This window comes from Balaenoptera ricei, chromosome 20, assembly GCF_028023285.1.
Source record: "Balaenoptera ricei isolate mBalRic1 chromosome 20, mBalRic1.hap2, whole genome shotgun sequence".
Taxonomy (NCBI): domain Eukaryota; kingdom Metazoa; phylum Chordata; class Mammalia; order Artiodactyla; family Balaenopteridae; genus Balaenoptera; species Balaenoptera ricei.
The window spans coordinates 40,714,418-40,732,464 of NC_082658.1; the positions used below are offsets into that span (position 1 = coordinate 40,714,418).

General features: G+C 34.4%; 1 protein-coding gene across 12 annotated transcripts in view; it reads right to left on the reverse strand.

Moving 5' to 3' along the window:
- Positions 1–18,047, reverse strand: part of BCAS3 (BCAS3 microtubule associated cell migration factor) — a 575,869-nt gene that overhangs the window by 308,197 nt on the left and 249,625 nt on the right. For 10 of the 12 annotated variants that reach the window (XM_059908370.1, XM_059908364.1, XM_059908362.1 and 7 more), the window contains 4 exons: positions 17,312–17,356; positions 9,459–9,583; positions 7,302–7,467; positions 5,249–5,349 (listed from right to left, as the gene is read on the reverse strand). In XM_059908370.1, the coding sequence (XP_059764353.1) occupies positions 5,249–5,349; positions 7,302–7,467; positions 9,459–9,583; positions 17,312–17,356 (437 nt within the window). The remainder of the gene's footprint in view (positions 1–5,248; positions 5,350–7,301; positions 7,468–9,458; positions 9,584–17,311; positions 17,357–18,047) is intronic. The other 2 variants (XM_059908366.1, XM_059908365.1) reach the window with 1 other exon arrangement.

Here is an 18,047-nt window from a genome sequence, read left to right on the forward strand (position 1 = left end):
TTGTTGCATGTATTTATACTTCAATCTACTATTTTTTTCCCTGAATAGTAGTCTAAGATAGGGATGTGTTCTGTTTTCACTTTCATTCAGCTAAAAATAATCCTAATTTCCCTTTTGACTTTTCCTGTGAACCATGTATCATGTAGAAGTGTATTGTTTAGTTTCCAAATATTTGTAGATTTCCCAGAGACTTGTTAATCATTTCTTATTTAATTCCATTGTGGTCAGAGAATATACATACTTTGTATAACTTGAAAGCTTTTAAACTTATTGAGACTTGTTTTATGGCCCAGAAGAAGGTCTCTATTTGTCAATGTTCCCTGTGCACTTGAAAAGAATGTACGTTCTACTGTTGTCGGGTGAAGTGTTCTACTTAGTCTTATATTAATGTAGCAAGCGAGGGTTTAAAGTGGGTTTCTCCAGTCTGGTGGTTGCCAAGGGGGAGGAGGTTGGGGTTAGCAGATATAAGCTTTTATATATAGAACGGATAAACAACAAGGTCCTACTGTAGAGCACAGAGAACTATATTCCATATCCTACGATGAACCATAATGGAAAAGAATATTTAAAAAAAGAATATATAACTTAATCACTTTGCTGTACAGCAGAAATTAACACAACATTTTAAGTCAACTATACTTCAATAAAAAAATGCTGATTAAAAAAAAGTGGGTTTCTCCTAAGCAGCATATAGCTGGGGTTTATTTTTTGATCCATGACTTGTTTAGATGTTTAGACCATTTATAACTAATGTGAGCATCGACATGCTTAGGGTTATATCAACTTGCTTATTTGTTAACATTTTATTTCCTTTTTGAGCACTTCGATTGTTTTTTTATTTCATTACATACATCTTTAACAACCTTCAAATGATGTTGAAGTCACATATACTATAAAAACTTACAATAGTATAGTTCCATTTCCCACACTCCTGGCCTTTATGCTACTGTTGTCACACACACACACACACACACACACACACGTATGTGTTTTAAAGACCACAATACATTGATACTATTTTTGTGTTAACAGTGAATTATATTTGAAAGAGAGTTAAATAATTAACAAAAAACCCACATATATGCTTTAACCATTTTCAGTGTTCTTCATTCCCTTCCATCTAGTGTCGAAGGCTCTCCCCACCTTTCCTATAATGCCTTTATAAGCAGAGAAAAACAATTATATCCCCAATAAAACATTGGGGGGGTTCTATGGATGCCAGTCACCTTTCTATTGTGTATCAAAGCTATATTTCTGTTGAGCGATCCTTTGTTACCATTTAACAAAGAAAACTCAGTAAGCTTAGGGAGGAACTTCTCACATACCGGTGGATTATCTTGGGAGTTCAAAGTCTGACCTACCCCCAACAAAGCTAGTTAATGTCAGCAACTTAAAAAATACTGCTGCTGCCAAATTACCTGAAAGAAAAGGAGGAAACATTATTTTTGCGCTAAATAAAACTTTCCCAAGTAAGCCCTGTTTCTAATTTACAATTTGGGAAGCTCCGAAGCAGACTAAAGAAAAAGCATTGTCTACTCTGGGATCACATTCAAAGGTGGTTGATATTTGTTAGTCTCGTCTAATGTTTATCTTTGTTTATGGCAAAGAAATACACTGAAATAAAAAGCCTATTTTAGAAAAGGTAACTATAGCATGTGTTTTTTGTTTTTTGTTTTTTTTGGAAGGAAGAAAATATACCGTTAGCACAAAAATCACTAATCACCACTAGTATAATCTTTTTATAAACGATTCTCAAGATTTCTTATGACCCAGGCAAAACTTTTTTTTTATATTAGATTCTTGACTTTTACCTTTACTGAGCTATATAGCAAGATTAGATTACCATCTGCATATCCACTTTGCACACATAAACTAGTCAATCTACTCAAACCATATGACTTTTTTCGCTTATTCTAAACAGCAATTTCTTATGGCTTATCCTCCTAATGACAAAGGAGTGATTTCTACCTCCATAGTGAGGAGCTCTTGTAAGGAGCAGGCTTCTATGAGTCAATTTATGATACACCCAGATTGCTCAATTTTGTGTCATTCCATTCAATTAATATGGGTAGGAAGTGTGACTACAGTTAATACAAAATTTGGAGTTTTAACTTACTTCACTAAATTTAGGTAAGAAGTCTTTAGTGTTCAGGCAGGTTTCCCTTTCCCTTACCACCAGTCACCCTTTTACCACATATGCAGAACTTTGTTTACAACTAGTGGTGTATTTATTATGATTACAGGGCTGAAAGGGGAGTGGGGATTCCTTGCTAAACATCCTGCTCTCCTACTCTCCTCTCCCTGAGACAAAGTCTCTTTCGCATTTCCATTTACATCATTCTTTGTCCACTATTATTATAATTTCCGGAGTTTGTACAAGTCTGCTTCACTTGATCCACAGATCCAGATACAATCAAAGAAAATACTGACAACATCTGTGAAGTTTGCATTATAGTTTTACTCCAAATGGTTATATTTGAAAATACCTTTAGTAATATATTTATCAACAGTTTGCAGGTTGGGAAGTAAGAAGTGATTTTCAATATGGTTAAATAAAACAAAAAACTTCCTGCCGCCAGGTACAGTATACACATCATCTTTTCAAATGGCTTCAGTAAGGGAAACCGGAGAGAAAGCAAGAAGGTAAGAAAGTCTTCTTAATGAGGCTCTAACTTACAGAGAGGGCTTAACAGATGGGTAGGCAAAGGCATTCTCTCTAAACTGGCTCCAGCATTGCTTTTACCAATTATATTTCAGCTCTTACTCCTCTGATGCAGATGTCCATGTTTTGCATATTTAATTGCTTCAGTCATGAAATATACTATCTTGTCGAGGACTCTCGATCAAATAGCCTTTCTTTATGTCGAAAACATGACTCTAAAAATCCAGGCTAAATCTGTGTCTCTACTGTCAATGTAAAGAAGCAATATAATGATTATTACAGAATTACCTGCCTCTTAGGTATTTTTTAACTTATTAAGTTATATCTATGGTAACATTTCACCAGATAAGGGGAAACATAATTATGTCACTTAGATATATGACAGACATATTAAGTCTATCACTTAGATGACAGATCTGGCAACATCGTCAAAATCACATATTCAGAATGGGGATTCCATTGTTAAGTCCCTGAAGTCTAATATTTGAAAATACGCACTTCTGAGATAAGAAACAGAGGTTCAGAATGATGCTTAAATGTATAGATTATTTTATAGTTTTTAAAGGACTTTAGCATCACTTCACTGACCACAGTAACACCTTCATAAGAGCAAGTATCGTTACTGATACTTTATATTTTCCAAGTTATTGAGAGGTGGTCTAGAACTGGAAACTAGGCCTTTTCACCCTTATCCCAATGCTAGTCCATCTGGAATTCAAAAGGTCTCACGTTAAATGCATTATATTATGTATTTTATTTAGAAACCATAGAGTCATCAGTGACTACTTTCTTTCAAATTGTCTAATTCTGTTCTAGTCCAACTGCGCAATATCTCACGGGTTTGTCCTGTCTTCTCTGTAAACAGCCTTAACTAAAGCCCTCTCATCTTGCTCCAGGATCACTGTGCCTCCACTCCCCCCCACCCCAAACCTCTTATTACAACACTGCCAGGGTGATCTTTCTAAGATGCAGTTCTGATGGTGTCGTTCCAATGCTTGAAAACAACTGATGGCTTGCTACTGCCTACAGTGGCGGTTCTTCAACCGTGCAAGTAGAGCTGCTAAAATAAAGTCATATCCATCAGCTTAATTCACTGGAACAAAAAAATTAAGGAATAGAGATAGTTGCTTTTTTTTTTTTTTTTTTTTTTGCCCATATCTTTTTCTCACATATTTGGGACTTGCTACTGTTTGTCTACTGAGCAGACCTATCAAAATAACTAAACAAAGAAAACCAATATTAATTCTGAAAAAGTTACCTACACTTAATCCAACAATTAGTTATTTTCACCCCTATTGAGAAGTAGGGGGAAATGTTCTTGTGAACACTGATATTACATAAATTTCATGTATTTTCCAAGTCATATGATAGAGTTAAATATATGCTTAGATAACCTAGACCCTAACAACTTTTATGTATTCTGCTTCTTGGAACCAGAAAACCACTTACCTATTATCCCTCTGTGAAAGCTTTGGCAACTTAAGTCACTGCCCTCATAATTCAATGTATAACCCTTCACTGATGCACCTGCCTCATTTCCTTTTATCTTTTAACACCTGTCTCCTGAATTAGATACTGAATTCATTGAGGACAGATGCAACATACTATTCTCATTTAAACCACAAGTTCCTGACACATAGAAGTCACTCAATAAATACATGAAGAAGAAGAATCAGCGAGTTCTATTATACAAGAGAATGAGACTGTCAACTATTTGTTACAATTATAGAGTTTCTTAACTTTAGAGCAAAGTCAATATACTTTCTCTGTTTCCAGTATAACATATAACACATTATAAACATAAAATAAAATTGTTTTACAAATATTTTACTTCATGCTGCATAATATAGCTAGGCAAGAAATTAAGTCTGATTCAACAAAACTCCATTAAAAACATGTCAGTGTTGATTTTTAGAAAGTTTCTTAAAAACATGCAGTACACAGAGCCATCAAGTAAAATTAAGGATCCAGTGAATTCTACAAAACTGAATTATAATTGTAAAGAATTTTTAATTCTATGACCATAAACTGGATAATAAATATTAAATTATCTTTTCAGGCCTCACCTAAAAAGAAGGCTGTTTCTAGTTCAATCTACATTTTTTCTCCTTCAGTAAAAAAAGAATCCAGTCAATCTATACAAATGTTAGGGCTTAGGTATAAAAGTAAACAAACAAAATCCTGATGGAGCTGGAATCACTACTTCATTATTGCAAGTAAAATTCTACAAAGTGAAAAGCCTGCTGATACAATTTTCACAGTGAAAAGTGTGTAACTTTTTTCATGTCAGAAATAAATTCCAATTTCATGAAACTTTATTATATCCTAGTATCCACATTTTTTAAAAAAAATTTTGAGCCCACCAGATATCTCATGGCCAGGGAATGTGAACAGCTAGAGGCATACTTAATGTGTGCTAAAGCTTATGGTATACATTTGTATTAAATATCTTACTTGCCTCAGTCTGATTACTTACGGCCTCTGGCCTATGGACCAGTGGTAATATGTATGGTTGCATTAAAAGTCAGCATTTTAAAATGAAAGCTCAAAATACTCTATGCAAGGAAAAAAATGAGAACTACTCACGGCCAGCAAGCAGGAACTGATAATACTGTACTGCATCTGCAGCAAGGAGCAGAGGGTGGTTTGCGTTAAATGGTGGTTGCAATTCATTCCATTGAGGAGTTCTAAGGAAACAGCAGAAGAATATTAATATTCAGGCTTAATAGATGGGATGTAAATCACCATCACTGTCACCACTTACAGACATTGATATAAACTCACACTATCTTTGTAATCATTAAAATGAACTTGTTGGAGTGCTGAAACCTGAAACACAAGGCCATCTGCTTAGAAAGAATAAAAAGGTGGCAGTGAGTCATACAAATTACATACAGCCAATATTAGTTTAAAGCAGACGACCCTTCAATACAAGACATACAAAACATTGAACAGAGAGGAAGTGTGGAATTCAAATGTCACAACTAATTTTTACCTAATTTCTGACACTTGTTAGAGCTCTCTATTCTTAGAATATGTATACATTTTAAAATAAAATAAAAGCAGATAAAAATGGCTGAAAAAAACACAGTTAATGGTTGACTTATTAAAGACCTAATTAGCATCTGAATGCCAAAATAAGCCACTTATTTCAATGATGGTGCAGTAATTTTAATTAGATCTGCCCATTCCTAAATAGCTTGATAAATAAGATATTGATCAGATCAATCCAGTGCAGTAAAGTACTAATAAAGAATGGTAGAGCCTCCAAAAATCAATATAAGAATATTTTAAAATGTCATAAGGAGAGACATCATTTTCATATCCATTTTTGTCTGTTTCCTTCCATACACATCAGGACCAATTTTTTCTGTCTCTCCTATACTATTGTACACTATATTGAATGGATTTTATCCTAGATCTTATTTTTCCGTCTTTATACTAGATTATAAAGGTTCTAATGATTACGTACTTTTGAGAAGGACTCTGATTGTTAATAAACATTTTTACAGTGATAAACCATTATATCTTGGGGAATCACTTTAAAGGAAACCTTCCAATCTATTTATATTAGTTTCCATTCCCCATAATGGCTATCTCAATGTACTTTCTATTTGCAGTGAGCATGAGACTGGAAATAGGGGAAGCACTAAAGCTCTTTATGTGGGATAGGGAAAAAAAACAAGTCCTAGAAAAGGTAACTCAAAGATACGAGGAGAAAGAAGTTCAAAGGGAGGTATTCTCCAAGGCAAACACCAAAGACAACTGAATACATAGGACCACACAAAAATTTGTACATGAATATTCTCAGGAGCATAATTCATGACAACTAAACTGTGGAAATGCCCATCAACTGATGAATGGATAAACAAAATGTGGTATATCCATGCAATGGAATATTATTTGGCCATAAAAAGGAATGAAGTTCTGCTACATGCTGCAACATGGATGGACCTTAAAAACATTACACTAAGTAAAGGAAATCAGATGCAACAGGTCACATTTTGCATGATTCCGTTTACATGAGATGTCCAGAGTAGGCAAATGCAGAGACAGGAGATAAACTGGTGGTTGCCTAGGGCTGAAGGGTTGAAGGAAAATGGGGGGGGGAGGGGATGACTGCTAATGGGTACAGAATTTCTTTGGGGGGGTGATGGAAATTGATTGTGGTGATGGATGCACGACCTAGTGAAAATTCACTTTAAGTGGGTGAATTGTATTATATGTATTACATGTAAATTGTATCTCAATTAAAAAAGGAATGAATTATCAAAAAACACAACAGGGATAAATCAAAATAATTTTGCTGGGAGAAATAAGACAAAAAGACTATGCACTCTGATTCCATTTATATAAAATTCTAGAAATTATAAACTGATCTATAGTGACAGAGAACAGACCAGTGGTTGCCTGGGGCTCAGTAGGTGAAGTAGGGATAAAGGGGGGGCAGGTGAGAGATTAGAAAGAGACATAAGAAAACATTTGAGGTGATGGATATATTTATAATGTTAATTATGGGGATGATTTCACAGCTGTATACATACGTCAAACCTTATCAAATTGTACACTTTTAATATTTTGTATCTCAACAAAGCTGTTAAAAAAAAACCCAAAACCAAAAAACAAAAAGAGATACTACCTAACCAGAGTCCAGCTGGCTCGGGGAGATGTCATCATTTCCAGCGGGGTGTCATCGCTGATCTTGGGGGCAGTGCTAAGCGGTCGTGGCTCCATCATGTGCTCCACTAAGGTCCCGTAGCAGCTAATAATGTAGAGGGATTCAACTACAACTTGTTTGGACTGATCTACAAAACAGGAAAACAGATCCTGGGTATGTGATATTGGCATAAAAGGAGCACAGCATCATTTTGACAAGTTATTGACCCTTCAGTCCGTTCCTGAGGTTGCTGAGAGAAAATAAGAAGGCAGCAACTTTTTCACGTGGTGCCTGCTCCTTGCCTCAAAATTGTCTCTTATAAGTAGATGCTAACGAATATGAAAAGTTCTATGCTATCAAAATATTTTTAAATTTAAGCAATTTATTTCAAGAATGACATAAATATACTCAAAATTCTAGTATGCTCAAACAATATTATACAGTCTTCTGTATTTGCCTGCAGCGTAGTAATTTGTCCCACATTACGAAAAATGAATGGTATCAGGTGGGACAGGGAAGGACTGACAGAAAAGGAACCCTGTATGGACTAAGAATTAGTTACACTGGATGCACCAACTCAACTGCATGAGAGACCCTTTGCCTAAATCAGCCTAACTTCTCATCTACTCTCTCTCAGGAAACTTCCTCCTTTAAATTTCTGGATTAAAACGAACAGACAAATGAAAAACACACACATGTCCTCCTCCCCCAAATCCTCATCCTTCTTTCCTCTCAACCCTCTTCCTTCTTTCCTCCCATGGCAAATGAAGACCAGTCATACTTTGAGGTCAGGTGCTGAATATGGATCTAATCAAATGACTTTATAAGGAGTACACATGTCCTCACTACCAAACCAGGTTTAATCCTCTATCTTGGGTTTTACAGTAAACCTAGGAGCATATAAAATCCCTCATTAATGCTGGGTGGGTTACCTTATCTCTACGCCAGAGGACTCAATTACAGCTGCTTTGAGAAAATGGCTAATGACCAGGAGTGGGACATAAAGGAGTAGCAAGTTAAAAGGGTAATTAGAACAGAAGCGAGAAGCATTTGAAATCGAGCTTCACAGAGGGTTTTAACTAGTAACAAAAAGTCATTTCGATAGCATCATTAAAGCTGAGGAGGTAACAAAAAAATAAAGATGGGATAAGAAAATGGAAGGCTTGCATACTTTACTGTATCCTCTCCCACTTAGGTAAAGAGCCTGCTGTGCCTGGGATCCTATTTCCAAGGAAAGGGCCACTGAAAGGCGATAACAAGGGAAAGGGCTGATGTCTGACTGCCAGTATTAAGCGTAAAGGAGAGCCATTTTGCCAAGAACAATACAGCCTGTGGAACCTGTCAGAAAAGTGCCTCGCTAACAACTCAGTTTCTGACCTACTTTAATAGTATCACAATAATAAGAGGAAATTTTTAACACTCAAAATTAAACACTTGGTCCACGAATGCAGGCACTCTTTTCTAAACAGAAACAATGAGGAATCACATACTAAAAGAGTAATTATATAAGTTGACTCTGGTGGTCAAAGGAGGGATTTTAAAAAAACAACAACAACACTATATAAGTTCAAAGGGACAATGGTTACCATAAAAGATGATTCTTATTTCTGAGTGGGAGCCTGTTTTTATCTTTTAATTTATAACATGGCAGAGTTGTTGTAGATTATTTTTTAAGGACAGATTTAGCATTAGAAAACCTGGGTTCAAACTCTGATACCATAACCTACTAACTAGTGATTTTAGCTAAATTATTTAAACTCACTGATCTCAAATTCTTCATCTCTAAAATAGGGAATAACAACGTTTTTCCTCTCCACACTTTACAGACAATAGCATGAAATTAGTTTGAGAAAAATGTAAAAGCTACATATAATGGTATGGAATTGACAGCACTGAGAAATCCTGTATATTGTCACCAGCAAAACAAAATAAAAACACTCAGTGGGCAATTTATTCCATATTTATAGTGAGAGGATAGCCTGTCTTCTTGAGACTTGAGTAGTTGAGGAGAGATGCTAACTGAGTGGGAACATTTTTTTCTATTGTTGGGCTCAAGATTATTCAAAGAGAACTGCTCTGAATTTTCCTCAAGAAACAAAAATTACAAATGGCAAGTTTAACTTCAGTAAAAATACGTACCTTTTTCTCTTTTCAGACCTGCATTATTTGCAAACCACGATCGGGATGTCCCAAACGTCGCAGCCACGCAAAATTCTCCGCCCACTGATTTGCTGGGTGAAATTTGTGGAGGTGGTTTAACTTTGCTTAAAAAATAAAATGATAGTAAAAAAAGAAAAATTACTATGATAAAATCATGGTCCTTGAGAAAATGACATATTTCCCTTAAAATTTGCCCCTAAGTATTCAAACGCTCCCATGTGGACATGCATTTTGCCGTAAGTATAACTTAACTGGCGGTTGTGAGACTGTGATCTGCAGTAAAAGTAAAACTAGTTCAAAGCTCCAGAGTATTATCGGAATAGCAACTTATACCAATAAAAATTAGCTTCTTTTTGAAGAATGTGCTGGCAAAATCCATGTCGACCCATTTGAGAAAGATAACATTTCCCTGGATATTTCAAAGTGGAACAATAGAACCAGCAAAAACATCTCATAATAATAGAATAGTTTATCAGTTCACTTCAATATATAAAATGTGGGACTGACAATACAGTTGAATGGAGACAGCATGTATGAAAACACGAGATGATACAGAATGGGATCCTGACAATGCTCTCAGACATGTATGTATGGTTAGACAATGTCTGGTGAGTAGACCTAAAGATCTAATGCGATTACAGTCACTGATCTTCCTATTTCTTGTTTATTTTTTCTTTGTGGATTTGTGAAGATGATAGGTCTATTTTTATTCTGCTTCTCCTATGTTTGAGGACACATTAAGTAACTTCTGCTACTTCACATAACTACCATAAAAAAGTACTTGCTGTCCTCTTTGTTTTCCCCAAATCAGCTTTCAGCTTCTAATACCATTGACTTCTGATATCAGCCTTTCATTTTCTTGCAAATCCTATATTTCTCTTCTCTCCCAATTTGTCAAAGGCTGCCCCAAAGTTCCTTAGCAATTTTGTCAGGCACCTTAGAGAAATGGTGTATTATGGTCTCTGACTCGTAGACCAGGAAATAGCCCCACTGTACACTGGTCAAGATCACAGCCCAGTCGGGGCACAAGAATAATGTTCCGCCGCTGCTACTCAGTCTCCAATGTCAAATAACATTATTTCTACCTTCGTTTGCTCACTATCCTTTATCTCTTTATCTTTTAATGAAGTACGGTTAGACAGAGAAAGACTGGGTTTTGGAGTCAGGTGGAAACACGAATCTGAATCGCACTGCTGCCACTTTTTTACCTGTGTGAATTTTGATTAGGTTATTTAACCTCTCAGTGCTCAGACAACTAATATATAAAATATATAAAATAGAAAGACAGCAATGCCTACCTCTTAGGGTTATTTTAAGGTTTACAGCATTTTATTTGTTCTCAAAGTGTGGTCCCTGGCCAGTAGCACTGAGAACCTCTTAGACATGCAAATATTCATCAGGCCACACCCCGCTCTGGAGGTGGGGCATGACAATCTGTGTTTTTAATAGCCCTCCAGGAGATTCTGGCACACGTTCAGGTTTAAGAACCACTGTATTAGGTAACGTGTAGAAAGCGCTGTGAATTCCCATATCATAGAACTCAACGCTATCTCCTGTATAGCACACAGCCTTCAACTAATTTTCAAAAAATCAGACTTCACTTTGGTAATCTCATTTTCCAGGTGTTATGACACCTGAAATAGTCTCTCACATATTTTATTTCCTGAGCCTTCTGTTTTGATGTCTTCCTCGTAGGGAAAGCAAAAAGTCTGGATCAGAAGCCACTCTGCTTGGTCTCTGCCTTTGACCAAATTCATGTAATGCACATTGCCATATATGCAAAGGCCTTTTCTTTCCATCATTAACATTTCTTAAACACAACAAGTTATTACCCATAAAAATCACATCCATGCCTAAATCACCAACATTAGTCACAGTCAGACTTCCACTGATAGGGAATAAAATGACAGTTTTTTAATTTTTAAGTTTCTGTAAGAAAATGCATCTGTTTCTGCCAACAATTTCACATCTTCTTGCTGCATTTGCCACACCTGCAATAATAACCTTTGCAAAACCAACAGAAGAGAAGACTCCCCTCCACCTACAACTGAACAAACAAGCACCTTCCCTTGGTTTCTGGGTAACCGGCACCAGAATTGTTCTTTCTGGTTATGATGCTCTCTGTTGTACTACCTTAGAATGTAAATTTTCCTTCAAAGCCTTTATTTCCATCACTGAACTGCTGTAAGTTCCTGTAACTAGCATCTTTTAACTTCCATTGGTCAGTTTTTGGAGGCTGGAAGGCAGAGGAGAGAGGAAAAAAAACATTCCAGAATTTTTGGAAAGGTGTTTCAACTGCGTGACTATGTTTTTACTAGAATCACCATCAAGGAACAATGGTCCTACAAAATGTACAAGTTCAAAGTTCTTTGCAAATTAATGAATGCTATTTTTGTTCTTGCTTTTAAATCATGTGGTAAGCAACAAGATAGAAAACAAGTAGCATGCCACTTCTTAAGAGAGTCTATGGTGCATCTAAGGTATGCATCCTAAATAGATTTTAAAAGTTGCTACTGGGCCACTTAGCTACCTTTGTAATATAATAATCAATTTAGTCTTTAGCCAAGCAAATATATATATTTTGTATGTTTATTAGCTTACAGTCTAATCAGTTAATGTCAAAAGCTAAAGTCTTTTAGACTTCTTTAATGTTATACATAACTCAGCTTCTGAACACATAACTAAAAAGCACCAACACAGTATCAATTTACATAAACTCATTATCTCCTGCAGAGAATAAGTATCTTAGGTTAAAAGTATTCTTAAAATTATGAAAAAATGTTCAATTTTATTCTTATACTTCATTATTTCTTCTTGTTCTTCTGATAGGGCCTTCATAAATCACATTAGTAAAAGTTTGTGTTTAATAAGTAATTAAAAGGGTTCTTATCCCTGAAAATAACTTGCTACCTCCTGCATGACACAGTGCTGTGTATTGGGTATTTAGCATATTTGGTGAACATATTCATAACAAGTTATTTCTATCATCAACCTACCTTTGGAATGACTGTGGTATTTAAGCAAAATAGAAATTTAAAATATGTGCGTATATGTACAAGATTTTCAGAAAAATAAAAAGGAGAAATAATCTAAAGAAAAGATTATTATTAATAAAGTATTTTCTATACAAAATACTCAAAGGGAGAAAATTTAACATTGATTCAATTTGCCCTTTATCCTAAAATTTTAAAAGACCAAGACCAGGAATGTTGGGTGGAAGCAGAATTGAACTTTTCCACAATGACCCAGAATACTTCTATTGCAAAATCACCTTTTGTTGGCAGAAAGATAAAACGTTGAAAAATGATACATACGTGAAAGGAACAAAAGAGAAAAGTGCTAGCCTTGCAAATCATGCTCACTTATAGACTGGTGACCCAACCATTTTAGGAAAGCATTCCAGTACTAGCCTTTTTTTCTTTCTTCCTCTCAATATCTCCCTTTATCCTCTGAAAGAGACAATAAATCCTATTACAAGACATTTGCAAGTATAAACGAATACCTCTGGGTGTTTATTAATTTATTAAATTAATAATTGATATAAAAAATAAAAATTTTCAGTGTATATGGGGGTCCAGAAATTCAATTGTGTTGTGGTTATAAATGAGTACAAAACATACTGATAGGGCTGGTGGACTCCTTTCCACTGAGAACCCCTGCTCTCTACCCTCTTTGTGAGCAAAACATAAAGAACTATGGAATGAATTCAACCTTCACCACATCAGAAAACATCACATTTACTAAACTTGATACAAGAGACAACATAATCAAAAGTAAAATTAATGTACGATGAAAAAAACAACAACAAATAAGGTGCTGAATTAAAACTCAGGAGTTTTAACATTTTGTCATTTCTTCTGGGAGACCTAACCATCTAACCATAGAATGAGAATCATTTTTAATACCATCAGATGTTCTACGGACATGATGACATCTTTAAAAATATTTACAAAGACTATTGAAGTTACCCATTGGCTTTTTCTGTATTATATAATTCAGTCAGAGAAACATATTAAATTTCTTTTGCCTGTTTTTCTTTCCCTCCATACTCTACTGCAAACAGGAAAAAAAAAAAAAAGCAAAACTCTAATGATATTGGCTTTAAAATTATAGAAAAATTATGTCTATCTGGATAATTTTACTATGTTCTATAAAATAGGATACAAGTGGTGAATCTGTGGATGGCATGAAAAGCAACAATGAGGTCCAGTGCCTTGGTTTAGGACACAAGCATGGAAAAGAGCTAAACTGAGATAGAAGCACCGTTTTCTTTCCTTCTCTAAAACATAAGGGTACAGTCAATATTTCAGTTTAAACCTTAGACACAATATTGATGTAAGAATTACAAGTGGTATTATGTCTTTGTGTTAAGGAAGAAAAACTTTTCTTTATGCTCCTCACTGTGATTGGGCTTTCAAAAGGAATTCAGAAGTTTTCTCTCACTCTCAACTGTGTATTCTAAAATAAAAACTAAGAGGGAAAATGAAAGTATTTATTTTAAAAAAAGATATTGATAATATATCTAAAATTATTCTACCACAAATTATTCTTAAAGATATGAGATTTCTGTAAACCTGCCAGATAAGATTCTCCTCTCCATATAAGTCTTTGCTTCTAAAAATGAAATTATATTATTATAATATTTTTTTCAATATTCTCAGAATAACAAGATTAATTTAAATCAGCTATTTATAAACAGATTGAAGACTCGGTGCTAATTAAAACTTTAAACATAATTTGACATGTAAGTTCTAACTCTTCTTTAAAATTAACCTTATACACTACAAAGGTATATTCAAATGGACTACCTCTTGTCTACACTGTTGTGCATATATTTTTTCTTTTGCTAAGAAAGTCAAAAATAGCAATAGTTTAAACATGATACTACATGCCGACTAGGAGCTTGATAAAAACTTGTTACTTATTTGTAATGTAGAAAGCAAAATTCATTTTTAAAATTTCACAATGGCTATGTCTCTTAAAATTTCTGCATTAAAAAGTATATCATGTGTGTGATTCTTACATCATTTTATGCCATTATTTAAATTCATAAATCCTAGAGAATACATAATCTCCAGAATGTAGAAAATGGCTAAAGTGTCAAAGATGGTCTGCATAGTTAACTTTCCAACAAGTTTATTTGGTTGTCAAAGGAAAAGATATTATTACAAACTGACTCATCTGAAACTGCCTGAATTTAAACAATTAAAACAGTTTATCAAAGAATGAAGAATTAGTAGAAACTGTGATCAATCAAAAGCAAAATCTTAGCTAAATATAAATGTTTCAACTGAAAATTAATTTAAAAAAATTTGTATGAAACTTACATAACATTTTAAGAGGAACTATAAAATTTTCATATTCTTCCAAAATACAAATATTATCCTATACTGGAAGTCCTATAAACCTGATGAAATAAGTAACTTTATTTAGCATAATGTTTTATTTCAAAACAGTAAATAAAAACATTCTCAGGTTGAATGCTAAATAGCATGGAAAAATAGTAAAAACTCTTAAAACAAAGAAGCTCTTATAAACAACATGGAAGAAGTTGTCAAATTTATATTCATTTTGCTGCCTTAATTTGAGGTTTCATTAAGATCTTAATGGGAAAAACATGCACCACCAGTAAAGGAACGTATTTTAAAGGAGGCTCTTTTAGGCTAGTATAAGTGACTAAAAACGAGTTTCTTGTGAGCTAACGATGGCATCAAACAAACCACAAAGCAGTCTTCTAAAAGACAAGCAATGATTTAAAAGTCTACTACATTTCATATATCCCTTTCTTTAATCTGGCTCTTTTAATCTTGTTTCAACCTCAAATCATTTCTGGTTGACAAGTACTTTTGCTTAAATTTGAGGAGCACATAAGCTGTTGAAGGCATGGGCTTTTCTTATTTCACATACAATGTTTGTCATTCCGTCTTTACTTCTATGCTAAAACTTCAATCTTTATTAACATACTAAAACTTTTTTCTTTGTACTTAGAATGAGAAATTTATCCCAAGATGGAATTTAATTCTAAATTGAGTCTACAAAGAAATGTTGGCATATGTTGAATCTGACATTTAAAAATCAACTGTTCACTACAAGCTCCTGAGTAAGATCCATGTATCTTATTTGTTTTTGGAAGAAATCTGGTTAACACAAAGAATGAAGGTTGACTTTCAGGGAATTTTTATTCCTGTATACCATGATTTTGTTAACGATAGTTTCACAGTCTATATCCTAATTTTGATGCTGCATTTCAAAGAGGAGATTTTTATGATGATTTATCACCCTATTCTAATATGACAATGAAATTTTCAGATGTTCCTGTGGCATATGAACACTGAAATTAGTTTGTGTCAAACTTTTAAGTTTCTTTTTGTCCAAGAGAAAAATGATTGGAAGGTTTTCTCCTAGTATAATGGGACAGTATGAACAAGTCCCAGGAGCAGTTAGGAGAACTGCACGTACATGTATTCTGACTAAATTTATAAAATTGATATAACTTACATTAACCAAAACTTCTTTTTGGGCTCACTCACTCTTAAAAGCAAAAAAGACAAAAACAAAAAAGAAAAACAAAACCATGATCTAACTTAAAGAAACTACTTTTCAAAAATGGAATTTTCCCCTTAAAGCAGAAAAGAAATCATAGCAATAGCAGCGAACATTTACTGAGCTCTTATTATGTGCCAGGCACTGTTCTAAGCAATTTATATTGTCAGTTCATTTACTCCTCATAATAAACCTATGAGGTAGGTGCTACTGGTAACTCCATTTAATGGAGATAAGGAAACTAAGATAAAGAGAGGTTTTAGAAAATTGCCCAAGATCATATAGGTAGTAACTGTGTAAGCTGGGATTTAAGACCTAGGCAGTCTGATTCTGGAGCCCTGATTCTTTTTTTTTTTTTTTTTAAGATTTTTTTGATGTGGACCATTTTTAAAGTCTTTATTGAATTCGTTACAATATTCTGTTTTATGTTTTGGTTTTTTGGCCACGAGGCATGTGGGATCTTAGCTTCCCGACCAGGGATCGAACCTGCACCCCTTGCACTGGAAAGGTGAAGTCTCAACCACTGGACCACCAGGGAAGTCCCCTGACTCTTAACTATTGTGCTAAAATTATTATACCAGGTTCTAAATATATTCTATTTCATACCTTTACATAAAAGTATTAAACATACTGTTCCTTTTCTATGATCACCATGTCTAAGACTGACAAAAGTTGTATTTTATGCAGTCTTACATAAGAGTTTACTAAATAAGTTATGGTGGGGAGGTGCTAATAACTCGAAATAATAAGTCACTTAGGAGGTTTTATGTGAAATACAAATTTCCTTATGTAGCTCTGTAACTACCTAAACTATTCAAAACAGAACTGACTCTTGTTCCTTTGGTACCAAATAAAATGCAGTAAAAATTTATAGGGTATTTTTAGTATACCTTAAATACATTTACATTTCAAAATAAATCTTGTCTTCAAATGTTCAGCATGTCATGTAGGGAATTTCTATCACTAAAATACTCAAAGCTTTAAACTTGGGTGTTAGCATTTGTCTTATGATATATACTAGCGTTATTATGAGAATTCTTCTAATTTCTTTTTTTTTTTAATATTAATCTATGATTTTTTATGTGACTTTTCAAGAAATGAAGTGAAACCAAGAAAACTAATCTTTTAAAGCTTAAATACCAACATTCATGTCCCATCTACAAATTACTCAGTAATTCGGTGCATCTATCTGTGATCAGGCCATGCAACTGAAAACAAAGTACAAAACAGAGTTACTTTCTGAGAGTACAGCAAATGAATTAGGCATGCTGGACTGAACTGGGACTCACCATGGAGCTTTTATGGAAAAACACCCCGCTCCAAACAGATAAGGCCTTCATGGAAAAGGGGGGAAAATGCACAAAAAATTAGAGGAAAACTCATGTAACATTAACAAATACATGTTTATTATACTGTTAAAGAGTATGGATAAAATCAATTAAAAAATTAGTAATCGTTTGCAATCCTGCCATAGATACTAACAAGTCTGATATAACCAATCAATAGAATGATGTGCAGTAACAAGGCCCTTAATTTTCATAGGGTTAGAGATTTCAAAATGCTCTATTTCTCCCCCTTTTCTGGAGCACCCCTGTAGGGTTACTAAGGTAAAATAAAATAAAATCCACTTCAGAGGCCCTTTAAAACAAAGTACAAGTTAAATGGAATAATCGGATGGAGAAAAGAGTGGGACCAGTAGCAACAGATGTGTGGTTGTGTGACACGAAATGTTTAAAACTAGCGAAAGGGGACTCAATAAAAATTTGATAAGCATTGTTTGCTGTTCACCAGTTGTAGTCTCAGAGCCACAGAAAGAAAGTACATATTTTCTAAGCTACTTAATTACAGTAAGTTGAACTGCATATTGCTGGTCAAAGGAACTAACACTAAAACCAAGTCTGTGGTATGATTTACTTCCATTTTAGGGTCACATTCCAGGAAATTAGCATTACTCTTAATAATGATAGACGAGGTTAGCTTCCTCTATCTGGCCTACACTGGGCTAGGCTGGAATAAAGGAAACTA